At 36.6% G+C, this 18,363-nt stretch overlaps 1 protein-coding gene across 2 annotated transcripts in view; it reads left to right on the plus strand.

The window, feature by feature from the left end:
- Positions 1–16,338, plus strand: part of LOC114139123 (complexin-2) — a 31,252-nt gene extending 14,914 nt beyond the window's left edge. For both annotated transcript variants that reach the window (XM_028008802.1, XM_028008801.1), the window contains exons 2-4: positions 2,529–2,695; positions 9,803–9,978; positions 11,369–16,338. In XM_028008802.1, coding sequence (XP_027864603.1) covers positions 2,665–2,695; positions 9,803–9,978; positions 11,369–11,563 — 402 coding nt within the window. In that variant the 5' untranslated portion in view covers positions 2,529–2,664 and the 3' untranslated portion in view covers positions 11,564–16,338. The remainder of the gene's footprint in view (positions 1–2,528; positions 2,696–9,802; positions 9,979–11,368) is intronic.
- Positions 16,339–18,363: the final 2,025 nt, after the last annotated feature.

Here is an 18,363-nt window from a genome sequence, read left to right on the forward strand (position 1 = left end):
TAAGATTTGAAAGCTCTTCCACTATCACCAGAACCAAAAACTTCAATATGCTGTTGAGCTTCTACAGCTTCCGGTCCAAAGCTATCCGCCTACTGATAAGGCTGTTACATAACAAACTCAGTTCTCCTGAGTCTGAGGAGTCTTCCTGGAGGCAGGTAGAAACGTTTCCTATGATAACCTGCCGATAAATTGTTATGAGGAGCAAATATTATATTGTTTTTTTATATTGTTGTTTTTTTTCTGCTATTGTGTTTTCTACAACTGAAATGTTGCAGACTTACTAAACCCAGGAATATTTCCCTTAGATTTTTTGAGATTCAAGATAGTGAAAAATTATGATATGCCAAGCATAATAACTGTGAATCCTTTCCTTGCTGATGCTGTTGTCCAAGAGCCTTTCCTTTATTCTCTTACTGAGTCCTGGAGTCTGTCTCTGCAAAGATAAGAGAACTGCTCTTTTGCCAGACCACAATCACCACACAGACCATGCCATTAATGCAGAAGATAAAAGCCAGTTTGCAGCTGGTGGGAAGGGACAGATGAAAAATCCAGACATTTCTAAATGTAACAAGGGAAAATTATTTCTTTATATTATTTTATTTGTTTATTTTTGCCATAATTTCCTACAGGAACATCTGGTATTTAGATTATACATGGGACATTCTGTATCATACAGCTGTAGCCCGATTAAAAGACACATTTCTCTCTTATTTCATTATTACATCAATCTAAATTTTTCCTTTTGATGCCTAACTATCAAAGTGATGTGTGAAATGTATAAGTCAACCCAAGAACAAAACCAACAGACTCTGAGAAGGTGAGAATGACATTAATCAGAGTGAAACGAGTCCTGAACTGACATGAGCTGACCAAGGGCTGACTAAGCAAGGAACTATTACTCCAAGATTAACATCATGTTGTTATGATGTCTTGTTGCAGGAGGGATTGGTGCACCTTGACATGAAGTGAAAATATTGAGGCAGCATCTCAGGAGATCTTGGGCACAAATATGTCATCCAACTGATCAATGACCTAAATCACAGCCAAATTGGTTACAAGGTGGTTTAAGTGCAACAAAGTCAATGTTTTGTGTTGGCCATATTAAAGCCCTGATATAAGTCCTACAAAAAATATATTGGAAAAAAGCAATACAAAGGAAGACTCATGATCTGGTATCAGGATACATATACAATGCTGACATTTTCTCTCCAGACAGAAGATGTATGTTCATGCCAATTGAAATCAGGCGCTTCTAGCCCTGGAGCATTAGACACAGTTAAAAATGGATTGTTGTCCCGCTCTGCCACATCTCCCCTGGTACCTCCCAGAATAAGCAGCCCAATCTGCTGTCCCATATCATTTCAGCCCTTATCCATTCAGCTCTGGCAAATATTGGTGTAGCATAATAGCAATGGGCAGTCGCCGAAGGGAAAATCAAGGGAGCTCTGATTTAAAATAGAATGCTGTTCTGGTTCACTAAGTGTTATAAAGTTGGAGGATTTTATCCTGGTTGACATTGGTGGAGGAGAGCCCATATTTAACAGGGCAACATTAAGTGCATATACAGGAACATATTTAGGCTGTAATTGCTCAAATGCCACAGTCAAAAGGATTGGAAACCATGTGAAAAATACTACTAACTGTGCTCAAAACCATGGCAATTTCACATTATGGTTTTAACTTGGGATATTATAAAAAATTAATTTTTTGAGTATCGGAGATAAAGGGACTGAATACCAATGCATGCCACATTTTTGTGAGTTTAATTGAGCAAAATGCTGACAAATGTTTATTTATTTGTTCCACTTCACAATTATGTGATACTTTGTGTTAACATGTCACAAAAAATCCCAACAAACTAACCTTTAAGGGGCATTCATAATTATTCAAAGCACTGTATTCTGGAGCTCAAAAAACAATGTTTTCATTTAACAAAATAAGATATCTACTACATAGACATATGTTGAGGTGGATACAAATCATTTATCTTTTCTAGTCAAGTAATAATATTTCTTGACTAGAAATATTCAAGAATATTTGAGTATTCTTGAATATTTTGTTTATGTTTTGAGACTGCAAGTCATGATTTTTAATCAACTCAAAAATGTGGCCATTGATTAGCAGATGTAGAACTTTATTGTCCAGGTTTCATTTTTATTTTATATGTGTGTAAATATGCGGCCTAACTGGATTTGCAATGGTTTTCTCTTACAAATTGGGTGGTTCAGATGAATGAAGTAATCATAGCATTAATTTTCCATGAAATATTTAATTTGGTTTGGCAGAATGTGATGACTGATGTGTTTGGATTCAAGTACAGAAAGATGCCTCAGTATTGATTCACGCTCTTCTCAGAATGGGATTCCTGCCACAGAGGGAATGAGTGTAATAAAGATCTCATTATTTGTCCAATACTTGTACATGTCCCTCACAGAGGCAAAAATGTCAGTGTTTAAAGCTTATGTAATGTGTGTAAATTGAAGCTATATGACTTCATTATGTTCTTTGATTTTTTTCTTGCCTTGCAGAGAATTGTTTGACATTACAACAGAAGAAGAAAAAGGTAAAGACGACTGGACCAACGAGATATCTTCAGGTTTGGTGGTTACATGCTTGGTGTTCTTTGATTTTGAGGAAAAACTACTCTACCAAGCAGCAGGAACCATGGATTTTGTAATGAAGCAAGCATTGGGTGGTGAGTATGTGACTACAATCTCAATGCTCCCCATATCTAAACACTTTTAGTTAGGAAATAATTGTCAAAGATCCAGAAAATCTCCTGCAGACTCCACTGAAAACTATACTTTACAGTGTGATGTTCAGTGTTTATTTAATAAAAATCATGTGATCATTGTTTTTGTTTCTGTATTTATCAGTACTGAACATGCCACATTGTTAATGATTTTGCTATTCATCTAATTATCCAAATTAAAAACAAATATAAAGTTGTTCCAGAAAAATTTTAACGATAAGACATTCAAAATCCTAGTACGAAAGATTTAGAGAGAACAAAAAACAGAGACAATGGGGGAATCCAGGTGAGTGAAAGAAAAACTGGAATGAGTGACAGTGGAGTGAAAACGGTGAGGATGATCAAGTGAATGTATGGTGCCTGCCAAGGAGAAACCCACACGTGAACAGATTGGCAAACTTTTAAAAATCTTACACAATGGAACAGACTCTAAACCATCGCATGAAAAACCTAAAGTACAGAACAACTAGTGACAGACTGTGGAAAAATAATTCAGATCCGTCCAGCCTTGAAACAAAGGTGAGATCTTCTTAGTGTTTTTATGTTTTGATCCTTTCAGAAGGACAAACATTCATAATGGATCTGCTGACAAGAACTAGTCTTGAAACATGCACTGTTTGACTCAATAACCTTTATGTAACATGATCAACAGCATAAAAGTATTTCCTGGCTGTGGTTTTTCTTTTATAGTCCCACAATTGTAATCTTGTTCTGCTTCAAACCCGTTGGCCTCCACGTCTCTTCTCATTCACTGAAAACAACATAAAGATGTCAGTGTGAATCTTATTGTAAGTCAAGGGCCCTCAGGCCCAGAGGTCATGCCTCTTTAAATCATTCCCCTCATCTACTTTCATCAGTTCAATGACCACCAAGCCACAATGAAATGAGATTTATTCCTTTACAGCTCAACTTGCCCTTCGTCTCCCTCCTTCGGCCCGGCGCCAGTTAATTTATCCTCACTGCTCATGCCCTGTCGTCCCTCAGTTTTTCCCTTTTTTATCCTTCTTTAATTCAATCTATTAATCTGAATGCTAGTTCGTCTCTCTCCTTACTCAACATTTGTTCTCTTAATTCTTCCTCTTTTGACTTTTACTCATCTGTTTTCCACTTTTCAGCTGTGCAACCACTGATGGAGCTAATGTAGCTGATGTTAAGATTCAAGAAGTTTCACTGATTCGAAGGAGACATTGTGAATCTGCCATAATAGCACCCTGCTATCACTTTTAATATTTTCTCCACCTTTAATGTGACATTTATGAATACAAATAAAGCAAATCTATTTAATGGAAAACATACAGAAATCAAAGCTGCAGTAACTGGTTGCACAAATTAATTCACTCAGTATTTAGCATTTTTTGGTGAGTACAGTACAGACCAAAAGTTTGGACACACCTTTCTAATTCAATGGGTTTTCTTTATTTTTTGATGACTATTTATAAGGCAAGAAATCCCACTTATTAACCTGACAGGGCACACCTATGAAGTGAAAACCATTTCAGGTGACTACCTCTTGAAGCTCATCAAGAAAATGCAGAGTGTGTGCAAAGCAGTAATCGCAGCAAAAGGTTGCTGCTTTGAAGAAACTAGAATATAAGGGGTATTTTCAGTTGTTTTACACTTTTTTGTTTAGTACATATTTCCACATGTGTTATTCATAGTTTTGATGCCTTCAGTGTGAATCTACAATGTCAATAGTCATGAAAATAAAGGAAACTCATTGAATTAAAAGGTGTGTCCAAACTTTTGGTCTGTACCGTATGTCAACATGCAACAGTTTCATCTGTCAAAAATTCCCAAGTCTTTATTGCCAAACTTCCTAATGCCTCTTGGAAACGGAAAATCTGTCAGGTGTCTCTGGACTCCAATTCCAAAACTTTCATTTGTATCCTATAAAGTCATATCTATGTGTTTTTGGATGTGCTGAAAAAATAAGTTTCTCTTCATCTTCAGTTGTCTAGGTGATACCTAAAGGTTTAAAATCAAAAATACTGTAAGAAACTGATCATTATTTCTCCCACCTTGACAAAACAAAACTATTTTAATAGAAAAGAGGCATCCCCAATTATGTCGCTGCCACTACCAAGGTTTGCATGGATATGGATTTTAGACATTACATTTTCTGACCAAGGTTGAGGAGAATTAAACAAGAAAACATTTTTCTTCTAACCCACATGCATTGAAAATATTTTCATGTTTTATTTCTAAACACTTAAAAAAATGTAAATGTTCTCAATATTCTAAATAAAATTATCATACTATATAAATTTACCTTTGTTTTTGATTATGACACTAAAATAACAAAAGAGAATAGAAACCTCAGCAAGTCTAATTTTACTATTTTTACTATTTTAATGAAAGGTAAAGGAGAAATGAATAGATTTTAAGCAGAAAATTGGACACATTGCTGCTGTGGTATAACATTTCTCATATATGTAATTTCTCATTTCTACAAATTTTTTTCACCCTCAACCTGAAGATGTGTAACAACAAAGTTGTAGCTTGAGAGAAAATATGTTGTGTGTCTCCCAATGTGCAATGAAGCAGCAACGTTTTTTATTAACTAATCTTCCTCCTGGTGAGCTGGAGCCTGAACTTAAAATTTTTAATCATAGACAGCAAGTCCGTAATACTCGTGGAACCTCCCGTCATTTAATTCTCACATTCTTCTGTTAGCCGTGTCACATTATTTCTTTCTATTAGTTCTTCCTTTTCACATTTTACATGAACTTCTCCCTGGTTCTGACCCAGTCCCTTCATGGAGCAGAACCACACACTGCCTTCTTCATTCTTTGCATTTTAATTGGCTCTGTCACACGCTTTCATCCAACCATCAATCTCAAGTTGAAAGGTCATAATTTACCACCCACAGAGAATCTGTAGAGTGCAGTTGACCCTTTCTCTTTGAACTAGACAGTTCTTATTTCCTTGACTCTCAACTGGATTTATATTGGTATATAAAATCAGAAGCCAGCACACTTTGAAGGAGAACTTTAACTCACTTAAGTTGTTTTTCTGCACTTTACTTTAAACTGTGTTGGAGGACCTGAGGTTTAGTCAAAGAACGTTCATATCTACGCCTCTGACTGACTTCACTGATCAGGCTGAGGTATAAAAATCACCTCCTGGCCCTTGTTTGATTTTATTGTGTTTCATATTTGTGCTAAGTTTATCTAAAGAAAGAGTTTTTGCTTTGATGAAGATGAAGAGATATTCATGTATTGAATACTGATAATAATTCACATGAAGGGTTGAAAGCAACATCTCCAGTGTTCATTCTGCTGTCAGTTCTGTTTCAGACTTTAACATCCTGCTTTTCCTTCCTTTATCAGAAAATCAAACCTGTGACGTCCTTGTCTTTTCTCATAAAGAAGCTGAACTGAAAGATAAGGAGGAGATAATAACTGTAGAACCAGTGTTAGGCCGTTCGGACCAGGCAGCGTCCAACCTTCTGTTTCATTTCCTGTGCAGGTGTGAGAAAGATGAAGAAGCGAGGATTCTGTGATAACCTGCAGCTGAAAGGCAGTTTAATCAAAGGCTCTAAGACCCGGACAGCTTGTGCTGCTCAGTAGCACTTTAGTATGGATGTTAGGTTTCTATGTGAGGATCAAGCAGGTGTTGGTGCTACAAAACAAACAGGATCATGCCAGCTGATGTATGGTGCAGAATTTTAGCCTCTCTTGTGACTTATGAGGGTGTAATTTGGAGGTAGAGGTGATCCATTATTTAAATTAGCTCAATTTTTCAAACCCTTCCACTCCTGCAGCACTGCAATCCATCTGACAGGCTGGAGGAGGATCAGCGGAGCACGCCTCATCTATACAACGTTAACTCTCTTCTTTCACCCCTCATACTTTCCAACTTTGTTTGCACCTCTTTATTGTAGCTACATGGTGTTAAAATGTGAAGTGGAAGGAAAATTATTCTTTTTTATTTCCACATTTCCATAAATGTACATATACTGTACAAGGTGTAGCATTTTCACCCGCAATTACTTTCATGCATCTTCCTACCAATTCTGTTTGCTTTTTTCTCTGTCTGCAGAAGAAATGCACCTCCATCGGTTGATGCTGCCACCTCAATGTTTCCCCACTGGGGTGACACGTTTGGAGTAATGTGCAGAGTTAGTTTTCCATACACATAGTTTTTGTAGTTAGGCCATTGTCTCCAAATACGTAATCTGCCAAACAGACTTTACTTTTCCAACCTAGAGCTTTCATGCATTAAACTCCTTCTGGTAGAAGAGCATGAATGAATTAGAATGCTAAATACACAAAACAATGAGATGTATCAAAACAAAACATAAGCTTTGTCTACAACGTAGAAATGTGTGAGTTTATTTAGAGAGCCAAACTAAAACTGGTCAAAGATTGGATACGGCCAAGAAAATGCAAGGAAAGAAAAAAATGACAAAAGGACAAGAAGGAAAAATACTTTGGGTTCCTACTGAAGGAAGAAAAAGAACATGAAGACTATATGATGAAGTTAGGGCTGAAATGTCTTATTAAAGTGAGATTCAAGAAAAAAAACAGAAGAGAGTGAGATGTAGAGCAGAAAAGCCCAATAAATCTAACATAGCCAGTGTTTTCCTCCAGTAGTGTGTCAAGATGATTTTGAGCCTAAAAGGTTGTTTCTAACATTTCTGCTCTCTATTTGTTCCTCTTTAGTACTTCAGTCATATTAAGTATAGCTGTTTATGAATCACATGAACATTTCTGTCCAAGGGTTTACTCACTCCTCTAAATACTAACACAAGGACACTTATCTGTATAATTTATTCTGTTCTCTGTAGACTCTAAGATTTTATCTTTAATGTTTCTCTCTTTTTGAATTCTAAGGTAGCTTCATTTAAATTAAATATTGTGTTTTTTATATTAAAAAATGCTGAAGTTTAATTTTGAAGGAAAATGAAGGAAATGAAATAGATTACATCCTTGACACAAAGGTGTTTGTAAACATGCCTGCACTTATTTGAGTGTTTTAACACACTGAAGCACCCACATCAGGCAGCCTGACCTTAACCCGACTCCCCAGTGAGTCCACTGGAACATTTCACTGCCCGTTCCTCCCACCAGCTGAGTGCTAATTTGTCAACCTCAAGTTTGCTGCAAACACACTGCGCTGCAGGGCCATTAGGGCCTCTGCATGGGTCTGCTGCTGAGCGACAGGACCTGCCTCCCTTCAGCTCACTCACCTCGGAGGGTGTGCTTCAAGTCATGTATGATGACTTCAAGGAACAGTTTGCTCCACATTGTTCTGCTTCTTCTGCTGTGCCTTATTAGGCCCCAGTTTTAGTATATCACTGTTTCATAGACATAAATAAACCCAAGTTCTTTTTTTTTTTTTAAAGAAGATTTTTTTGACACTAGTGGTTTTTATTAACATCTACCACACAGGAAATGGGCAGGGAGGTAGATATGCAGCAAAAATCTGAAGGTCGGAGATCGAACCCAGGACGGATGCATCGAGGACTATACCTCTGTAATTCTTCCACTACGCAATACAACGTCCCAAAACCTCCTGTTCTGATCCAATGCTGGGACTTAAGTTCATTTTCATTCGTCATCTCATACCCCATGATTCAACAGCTTGGACATTTTGGGATTTGGCTGGACCATTGCAACACTGTGGATATTTTATTTTTTAGTCGTTATGTTTATGATTTGTTGATTTGTTTTGTGTCAGTTGAACTGTTAATTATTTTAAATACACAATCTCCCACCTGTTAATGTCTATTTTTTAGTGAGTACTAAAAGCATAGTGGTGTCCTGTTTGCTTTCACACAAATAGGTTTTCCGAATTTCCTGCTACCTTGAGAGTGTGACGATGTCATTGTCCTGTGTGAAGGTGGTTCAGTTCGTGCTTTAAGTATAATCTCCAGCATCACAACATCATGATAAACAAGAGCAAAACAATATAAGAAATGGAAAACATACATTAGAGTACATAACATGACCTAAAATCATTCAGTTTCCAGTTGGCACGCAGCATTACCAGAAGATTCATTGCAGAAAACAGATTTCCCTCTGGTGTTTCTCGACTCTGTTCTTGCTTTTCGTCAAATGAACAATCTCAGGTGTCAAACACACAGAATCTGTTTTCAGGTTCTGGTCTAACAAAGGGGTTTCTCGGAAAAGCAGGCCACCAGCCAGGCCGTCCTTACACCAGCGCCCGAGAGGCAGATCAATACTCAGATGAAGTTTTCTCTCTACTGGACAATCCATAATTCATACACTCTCAGGTGGTCCTGTATTTACTATTGATCGGACTGAGGTAACAACAGCATTACTGATATGTTGCTTTGATGTCTGGGGAGCGTCTTTTCTAAAAAATGAAGAAATTATCTGGTTTTAAGAATAGACGCAGAAAAAAGCCTAATATGAAATAATCCCAAGGTTTCTCTCTCAGGGAAATTTAAACCGATGTGTGGTCAGCCTGCACTGATATAAGCTGGCACAAATTATAAACTTTTGGAAGAGCTTTTCAACCTCTAATAATTTCAAGGTTTGTCATTATTTCCAAGCTTTAGATTATGGTGAATTTATTTTTTTGAAAGAAAATCTTTGAGAATCAAACCTGTTTTGCTTTTGCTATTTACCTTTCACTCTATTACAAACTGTCACTCTTTGTGTGAATAATCAACAACTCCATCTAGAAAAATGCTGACCTTTTAATACACTGGCTACATAACATGAAGCAGAAGTTGAAACTTGTAATTCATGATCAGTGTGGTGCCAGAATGTTTACACACAGGTGGGACAGATGGCCGACACCGGACGGAAGAATGTGTCCATGGCCTCATTTGTTCTCTGAAAATCGTCCAGCTGGCTCTTCTTCTTCTGTCTTGTTTATGAGACATCTTGAGGATCTGCAGTTCATCCAATCACAACATAATCCTCAAGAAATGCTGACTTTGAAATATAAAATATGGCAACTTTCTGTTTTAAATGCAGAATAATCTCAGAAAAACTGTCATTTACACAATTTGAGTTCTTGTTTGTTTTATTGTTGGAATCCTTGTTAACCACATATGTTTGCCTGACCTCGGTCCAGGGGCCACCAAGGACATGGGTAAGATGCTCGGTGGGGAGGAAGAAAAGGATCCGGATGCAGCTAAGAAAGAAGAGGAGCGACAGGAGGCGCTGAGGCAACAGGAGGAGGAGAGAAAGGCCAAACATGCCCGAATGGAGGCAGAGAGGGAAAAAGTACGACAGACCATCAGGGACAAGGTAAATATTTATAAATTATTATGAGAAAAGATATTAAATTTGACCATCTCTATCAAGAAAGATGAATTTAAATTGTGTGAATATTCTCCCTTCTAAGCAGACTTTCTTACAGTATTTTACTGTGGTCAATATTTAGCTACTCTAGTCCTGACAACAAAATATGCAGTGATGATAAACAGAAACGAGAACATTCTCCTCTGATCTAGGACAGCTTATTTTCTGAAAGGCTTTGTTTTAGCCTCATTTTCTTCATCTTTGTTGCAGCGTCCCACTTTTATGACCAAGTGGAAGAGCTTCAATCTTTAGCTCATTTGATCAAAAATACCTCACTCTGATCAACGCTGCTTAGAGCCAAAAATACTTCCAGCAGTCCAAGCTACAGAAGACCAGCTTCTTATTTATATTATTAGAAGCGCTACAAGAGCTACAACAAAACTGTTTTTGATGCTTTATAGTGGTGAAATCTTTCTATACGCTACAGCAACCGAATTGGGCCATTTTTCAAGTCATGCTTTTCCCCTGCTCAACTGATTATTGATGCAAATGATGTATTTTAGGCATTGTGGGATGTTTGCGTTTGTGTCTGTAAAGCCTATGATAATGACCTTATTAAGGGATTGTTAGAGCATGCTTGAGATGGGTTGTTATTTCTGATGTTGATCAAATGGGTTTAAAACATTACCGTTTCAACCTGAAGTTGTGTTGCATCTGACAAAATTCAGCTCCTTATTTTCTCCTGACATGTTTATAGAATCCACTTATTTGACAGACTTTTCTTTGAGACTGTCTTCAAAGTTCTCAGCTTCAGAAATTGAATTTAGATCAAATTTTTTGGAAATTATTTGGACTCATAGAACTTATTTAAAGTTAAATATGTCAAAAATGTAATAAATTCAGTCATGTTTGATGCCAGCCAATCAAGAGAGTGTAAAAACTCAATCCTAAGCATTTTTGCTGAAATTTTTTGCTTGAAACGGTTTCTTCTTGAAATAAGAAAATGTCTATGCATTGTGTTTTTATCCATTAGAAATGATTCTTTTTATTCAACTCTCTTGTCACCTTCATGTCAAGCAGGTGTGTCACCCTGCAAAAATATGTTCATGGTATTTCTTAAGGTTTAATTAACAATGAAATATTTGCTTGTTTAAATAAAACAAAACCATCAGCTTATTCTCCGTAACGTAGAAGTGTCATTTATGCTTTTCTTGAATGAAGTTCTTTTTTTAAATTTCCAACCAATCTTTTGTAATTTATTGTAATCCCAAAAGAGAAAATCAAATATAATTGAATTCTCTTGCACAAGCTAATGGGTGAACAAAAATACTTAAATAGAGTTAGGATTAATTTCCTTTGTCTTCCTCTTCCCACCACTTGTTTTTCTGCCTGCCAGTACGGCTTGAAAAAGAAAGAGGAAAAGGAGGCGGAGGAGAAAGCAGCCATGGAGCAGGCATGTGAGGGATCACTGACACGCCCAAAGAAGGCAATCCCGAGAGGCTGCGGAGACGACGAAGAGGATGAGGAGAGCATTCTCGACACTGTCCTTAAGTACCTTCCCGGACCTCTACAGGATATGTTCAAGAAGTAAAACAGAAAAACAAAGCGAATCAAACGAACCCTAAATTTAGGGTCCGTTCTGGCCTGGGGCCAGGCTGCAGGGCAATGGGGAAGCAGGGATCTTTGTGTCTGGGACTTTGGGTCAAGATTATATGTCAAATGGCTTTGATTGTAGATGTTTGAGTTTCAAAATTCGTCAGGAGGAAAAAGGATCTGAGAGGGGGCGGGGGTTTCTCAAACTATTAGAGGCTGCACACTGCCTTTGTAGAGACCTTTTACTTCTTTCTTTTCTACTCTTCAAAGATTTCATTATTTGAATTTTTGGTTTTTCCTGCATTATCCTTTCAACTGCCAGGTAGTGCATGTTTTATCCTTTTCTAACTTTTATTGTGTATTGATTTAGATTGAAGCATTTGTCACATTCCTTTAATGGAGAACAACATTCCACAGTGCACACATTTTCAAAGAGCACTGCCACCACGTTTTCCAGCAAGCTTCAGTCACCATAGTGGGCGTTTTCTACTTTTACAAGCCTAAAGAAGGCCTTTCAATGACATTTGCTACATTAGAAACGTTTTTAGGACATGTGCCTTCATATCATCTCCTCTTGCAGAGGAAGTCGTAAGTGAGGGATTAATTTGTGAGTCAATGTAGTTGCTCAAAGACAGTTTTTGGAATGATCTATTTTGTGTTAAAATAGCACTATTTTCACACAAAGGTGTTCAGGAAATCCTTCAAGAGGCCGTTTTGTTTCACAAAGAAATTGCCAACAGCTTATTAGACTGCCATCAAGTAAAAAAAATGTTAAGCAGGCTGAAAACTAGAAAATTTTATATTCAAGCAGATCTTCCATAACCCTTTGAATAATTTTATGTTTGTTTGTGTAACAGATGGAAAAAAATATAAACAAAGTTAGCAGTCTGATTCACTTAGACAATCAAACAACTCAACCCTGAAACGTTTGGGAGTATCTCTTACTCCTGTCATTGATGGTTGATAAATATTTGCTCATTTAGATCACAAACTCATATTTTATTATATCTTTTCATTATTATATTTTAATGGATATTACTCATCAGGCAATGATTGAAAGTACTGTTTCTTTTATTTTGTTAACGTGCTGCAAAAATTTATTTCAGTGCAACCAAGATTGTTATTTTTCGATGTTCACCTCAAGTGAATCTCATCGACATCAAGACCAAAGAAATCCTGGTGAGATCTCTCTGTTTCTTTCGTCGCCACCAGTTTGCTTGCTGGTGAAAAACTCTGCCGTACTGCGTAGAAAACAAAAGTTTAGGCCAAGCCGGAGAGGAACAGGTGTGTGAGCTGTTGCATCTCACTGCCTGAAGAGCTGATAGTACTTCACTTTCCTGCATCTTTTAGGGAAAAAAAAACAAACTATAGTGATTCGTCACGTCGTATTTGAGTAGATGTACTGTAATTCAGCAACAATCTCTAGTGAAAGAACTAGAATATATGGACATTCATGTGTAAAACACAGCATGTCGGTCATTCCTAAACAACCTGATGGCGAGTCAGTGGTTAGTTATGCAGCGTGTGTGATTAATACATTGTTCCAATGTAAATAAATTTAGAGATTAATAGGACTGATGAAGCTGCACACTGTAAAACCTGTTCCTTTATTTTACTCATTTTCTAGCTCAGATAGGACTTTTCACTAGACAAAGCCATATTGTTTAGACTGCAATAATTACTTAAAATGATTTTAAAAAACAGTATATTTCAACATTGAAGCTGTCTGTTTGTTTTCTGTTATAAAATTAGACAAAATGTTTCTGTTTGTAAATCTTCACCTCTATCTTGTATACTTTATGTATACACAAGAAAAATATATAGAAAAAAGAATCCATTGTTAGAAGCGTCTCTGTGTATTATATGTGAACTGTAAGTGTGTGCGTGTTTATATGTGTGTCTTTCTACGTGTCTGTGATGTGAGACCATGTTGTTGATTCACATAGTCCTTGTCTAAAACTGTAAATGTGTCTTTGAGCTGTAATGTGCAGAGGAAGAAGCTGATTTTGTCTCCTAGTTGTGCCATGCCTGAAGAAAAAAAAAGATACTCAACACATTCCTTTTAGATATTGAGCATGCAAGTGTTTGGTAGAGACAAGAATAAACTGAATGTCACACAGAGAAATATGTGTTTAATCTTGAGCTGCTGTTTCTGTAGGAGTCTCTAGGCAACAGAATCTGTGCATTGGATCCAGAAAATCAGCTCTATCTGGGGCTTGAGGAGTCTTTCGTGTTTTTTGCTTTCTCAGTGAAATAAGTGGAGGCTTCATAGTTTGTATTTTTTGGATGTGAAGCAAATATAAAGGCATTGAGAGCAGGAAATAATTTGTGTGATTTCAAAAACACTGCCCCTTTTTGCTCCCTAATTTGAAAAAAAAAGAAAGAAAGAAAAATCATAAAGAGGGTTTTCCCACCAAACCATTTCCACTGAGAAACTGGTGCAAGTCCTTCCTTAAGCACCAGTTCTTGCCACTTCCCCTCCCACAATTTAGGCTGTGGCCCTAATAAACTGGTGCTTTCTTGACTTAAATTTAGAACCAGAGGATGTGGAAGGGTTGAGACCAACAAACAAGCACAATTAATGAGCACAGTTTTTAAAACTTGTCCCAAAAATTTAGGACCAAAGCACAAATTTATAATTAATGTGGGTTAGGATTGGAATCACTAACTGTCTCTTATCTTCCAGCCTTTTAAATTTAGATCCAAAAATATTCATAAACCTGGCAGATTTAAAATTCCAATCATATTTGCCCAACTAAGAAGTCTGTTTCTGATCAAAAATGAGATCGGCATCTTTTAAAAAATAACAAAAAATGTAAAAATGGTATAAGTTAACAAAATAATTTATTAACAATAAATTATAATTGCTGATCACCAGTACGTATATTTTCACCAGTCTTTGAGATCCAGGTTTTTGAGATTAAAACACCTCTTTACCATCACCCTAATCTTTAGCTCCCTTCAAAGATTCTCAGGCTGGACTGGCCAGAATAGTGTCCCAGGATTTTCCAAATGTTCTCTAGTGAGCTTTAAACTTAATACTTTTTTCTTCAGCAGTGGAGTCTTGTGCAATCATAGTACAAAAAGACCATTGTAACTGAGTGCTGTGTTATTGGTTTGATGGAAAATTACACCTAATGTTTTTTTCTAAAGCTCATCAAATGTTAATGGGCCGTTTTTACTCCTCTGTCAAAAATCTATGCTTTTTGCCTATCATGACATGGTTCTTGTGTAATGTGTTTGTAATCAGAAAGATTTTTACAGGCCAAAAGTTTGATGCATATGATGCATTTCTTTAAATACCTGGTTTGTTGGGTTATTGCCAACATCTTGTGATAAATGAAAGCCAACAGGCCAGTTGGAAATATATTCACTGAAAACAAACATTAAACATGTGTTTCAATGCTTTTGTTTTATTTAATGCATCCCACTTTCACTGGATAATCCCCTGTATTAATAACTTCCAAGAAAAGATTCCTTAAATATCTTGTGTTTCAAAGGACAGGCCCCTCTCACCTGCTGTACTTGGAAAACCTTAAATACACCTACACATGGGAGCTAGGAAAAAGAGATTTGACTACCATTTGTCATTGGCCCATTGTGGAAACAACAGCCATACATTGTCTGTATGTAACATAGTCTCTAAGCGGGACTCATCTCAAGGCGTCACGGCATGTGAACTTTTTTGAAAAGGGCTATTTCCACATTGTTAATGTGAGGTTAGTGTGGCATTTCTGTTGCATCTGTGCTTGACCTCAACTCGTCCTACTATATAAGATACATAAAAACCAATGAGTAGTTTAATGCATTTTTTTTAATGGTTAGAAAAAAAGACAATCTAGGAAACATTTGTGTTTTAGTAGGACAGAAGCATATTTAGGAGTGTGAGAGATAAAAGATTCTGACAGGACAAGAAACGACGCCCAGATACATCAGCTGCCTCCTGATGTTCCTCTTTAACATCCTAAATGTTGATGTGATGATTAGTGGGAAAAGCATAAACAAAAGGACTGGATTGTCAAAGCATGTTCTGTTGTCAGGAGCCCCAGAAACGAATATTTAAAAACATCAGTTCATCTTCTTCTAGTCAAAAACAGATAAATTAATGAACATTTTTGTAGAGTGAAGAAAAATCTTCGAATAAGGTTAATTTTTAATGAAGATGTCACAAAATTTGTCTTATTTCTAACATTTTGATATGAACTTACTGCCCTGCTGAATCCTGCCGGTAAATGATGCAAGTGCTCAGTCATCGTCATGTTTACTCTCCCTGTAAAGACAGGAGATATTCTGATAAACACTTGAGCAACTTTGAACACATTCCAGTCTTTGTTGGCATTTGCACTAGAATATGTTAATATTGTTACACTGACTGATTTATTGGCATCTGCAAACCACTCTTGCTTTTAGCATCTGCAAATGAAGAAGGCGAGAAAGAGAGTAAGTGAGCAGCTTCTTAAAACCTTAAACTGGTGATGTGTGTCCAATTCAAAATACTTAAACATAAATCCCTGAATGTTGTTGCTTTGAACTTTCTTTTCAGTTCTTTATTTGTTATTCAGGGTGAAAATTATTCCAGGGTGAAGAATGTAAAATAAGAGTATACTGTGTTTTTTATTTTATTTTATTTTTTCTTAAATGCATGTCATGTACTCAGTGTGGAGCCCAATCACTGTAAACTACAACATCAGTGTAACTGAATCATTCTTTTTGGAAACTAAATGCATTAAACAAATAAAAGACGAGAAGGTTTATAAAAATCTAATGATCTTCCTATGACTCTGGGTACTTCTTTGCATTTGTTCTTTATTTATTCAAAACATAATTCACAAATGTGAAGGACCTGTGTTATACCTTTCGCAAATATTAAAAGTGCATACAGATATGTCTGAAGAATCACTCCAGATGGTGTCAGATTCCCTCTTTAATGTTGCATGGAGGATTTTGTTAGTACATGTGGTGGACTGATGGTGGGCCTAATTAAAAATAGGAACCTAAGATTGATTTCCAGCTGTCAAGAGATGACACTTTCCTGTCTTCCTGAAAAAGTTTGTTCTAACAGACAGGAGGCTTCAACCACTGCTGAGCCTCAGATTCAGGAGGAGCTTTGTAGCTTTCCTCAGTGGCACAAAGTCTTGGTAGTGGAATAGTGCATCAGATCTTTACTTCTGAGATTGGGTCAGCATGTTTTGTGTTTCTGAAGAAAGCTTATGACCATGTCCCTGATGCATTTTGTTTTGCACTGCAGTGTGAATTGGGGATTCTGGAGATACTCTTACTGGAAGCTAACCATCTTATACAGAAAGAAAGAGCTGCATGTGAAGATCTTTGACCTTAATATGTAGTTGAAATTGATGCAAAATATTTTTTTATAAATATTCATATGTTGCTTTAGAGCAAACAGCTGAGTTTTCGGGTAAAAATTCACCAGTATTTAGAAATGAAGCTGTTTTTTTTAGTAGTAGTTAACAGTTATAATGAAGGCCCATTTATGAAATAGTACCGTTACCTTTCTGTTCAAGTTTTACCTCCGTGTCTCATCTGATTTACTTCAGGAATGTATTCCTTTAATAATTACTTCTCTGCATTTCTCCAGGTTATAAAGCACAATGATTGTATTAGCTGCCAAAAACAGTCAGCAGATTGCTTCTAAATAGTTAGACTTTAATTTGGTTTTTATGTTACATTGCCTAATTTGTACAGTCATAAAGAAGTTCAATTACAAAGTTACAAATTTTAAAAGTTTAGATTTTTAGTCTGTGTATTTTGGTCTTACAATACTGAATATGGACAGTATTACTAAAGAGAGATTGATCAGCCAATTAGAAGTAAGGTACTGCAAATTATTGCCCTTTAGGAATATAAACAGATTGTAATATATTATTTTAGTCTTTCCTTTGTTTTGGTTTTACGTAAATTACACTGTGAAATTATGTTTACTGTTAATCACACACTTTCTAATTATTTTAATCAAAAAGGACATATTCAGTAAGTAATCCAATTTTGTTCTTGCACAGTTTCTTCGTTCCCATATACTTTTTCTGTATGGCACCAACAGTGACCTGCTGCTGTCCAGTAATTCCTTCCTTTCCCCTCCTGGCACTGCTGCCGCCTCCATAAGTGTTTTGTAACGGATGAGTTACCAGCAGTGATTTGCTCTTTTACAGTCTTGTTAATCCTATATAAAAGACTTGCTGACAGATTAGCGCGTGTGGGCTGTTTCAGTCTAAAAGACTTTTCTTTTTTAAGCGCTTTGAATGACAGAAAACCCAGAAGTGGTGGGGAGAAAAAGAAAGAGTGTGGGAGATTAGCTGCTTTATTTCTGCCGTTGCTCATATTGAACTGAAAAACTTCAACTGCCAACATTAAAGGTTGCATAATCATGTGTGTGCTGCTCACATGTGGGCTCTCTCAACCTATTTTCTGTGTGCATGTGTCTGTATCCCCACAGTTTATACTTAAAAGCTTGAAAACAAATAGCAAAGGCAGAAAATGGGTTGAGTTTAAATAATGCAACCACCAGATTTCGGAGAAAGAAGGCAGAAAAATCTTTACCCATGGGGAAACATCATGCAATTTTAAAAGATAAATGGGAAACTTAGACAAAGGCAAACAGTAAGACGTACAAACAGGAATACTAACAAAACAAAGGGAAACACTAACTGAGTTACAACTTCGTAAATCAGAATATTAGCTTGCTTATCTTTGCAAGCAGAGGGTAAAGTACCCACAAATTTTACTCAAGAGTAGCACAACTTCAATATATTTTTACTCAAATAAAAATAAAAGTAGCTGCCC

The sequence above is a fragment of the Xiphophorus couchianus genome, chromosome 23 (genome assembly GCF_001444195.1).
Source record: "Xiphophorus couchianus chromosome 23, X_couchianus-1.0, whole genome shotgun sequence".
NCBI lineage: Eukaryota > Metazoa > Chordata > Actinopteri > Cyprinodontiformes > Poeciliidae > Xiphophorus > Xiphophorus couchianus.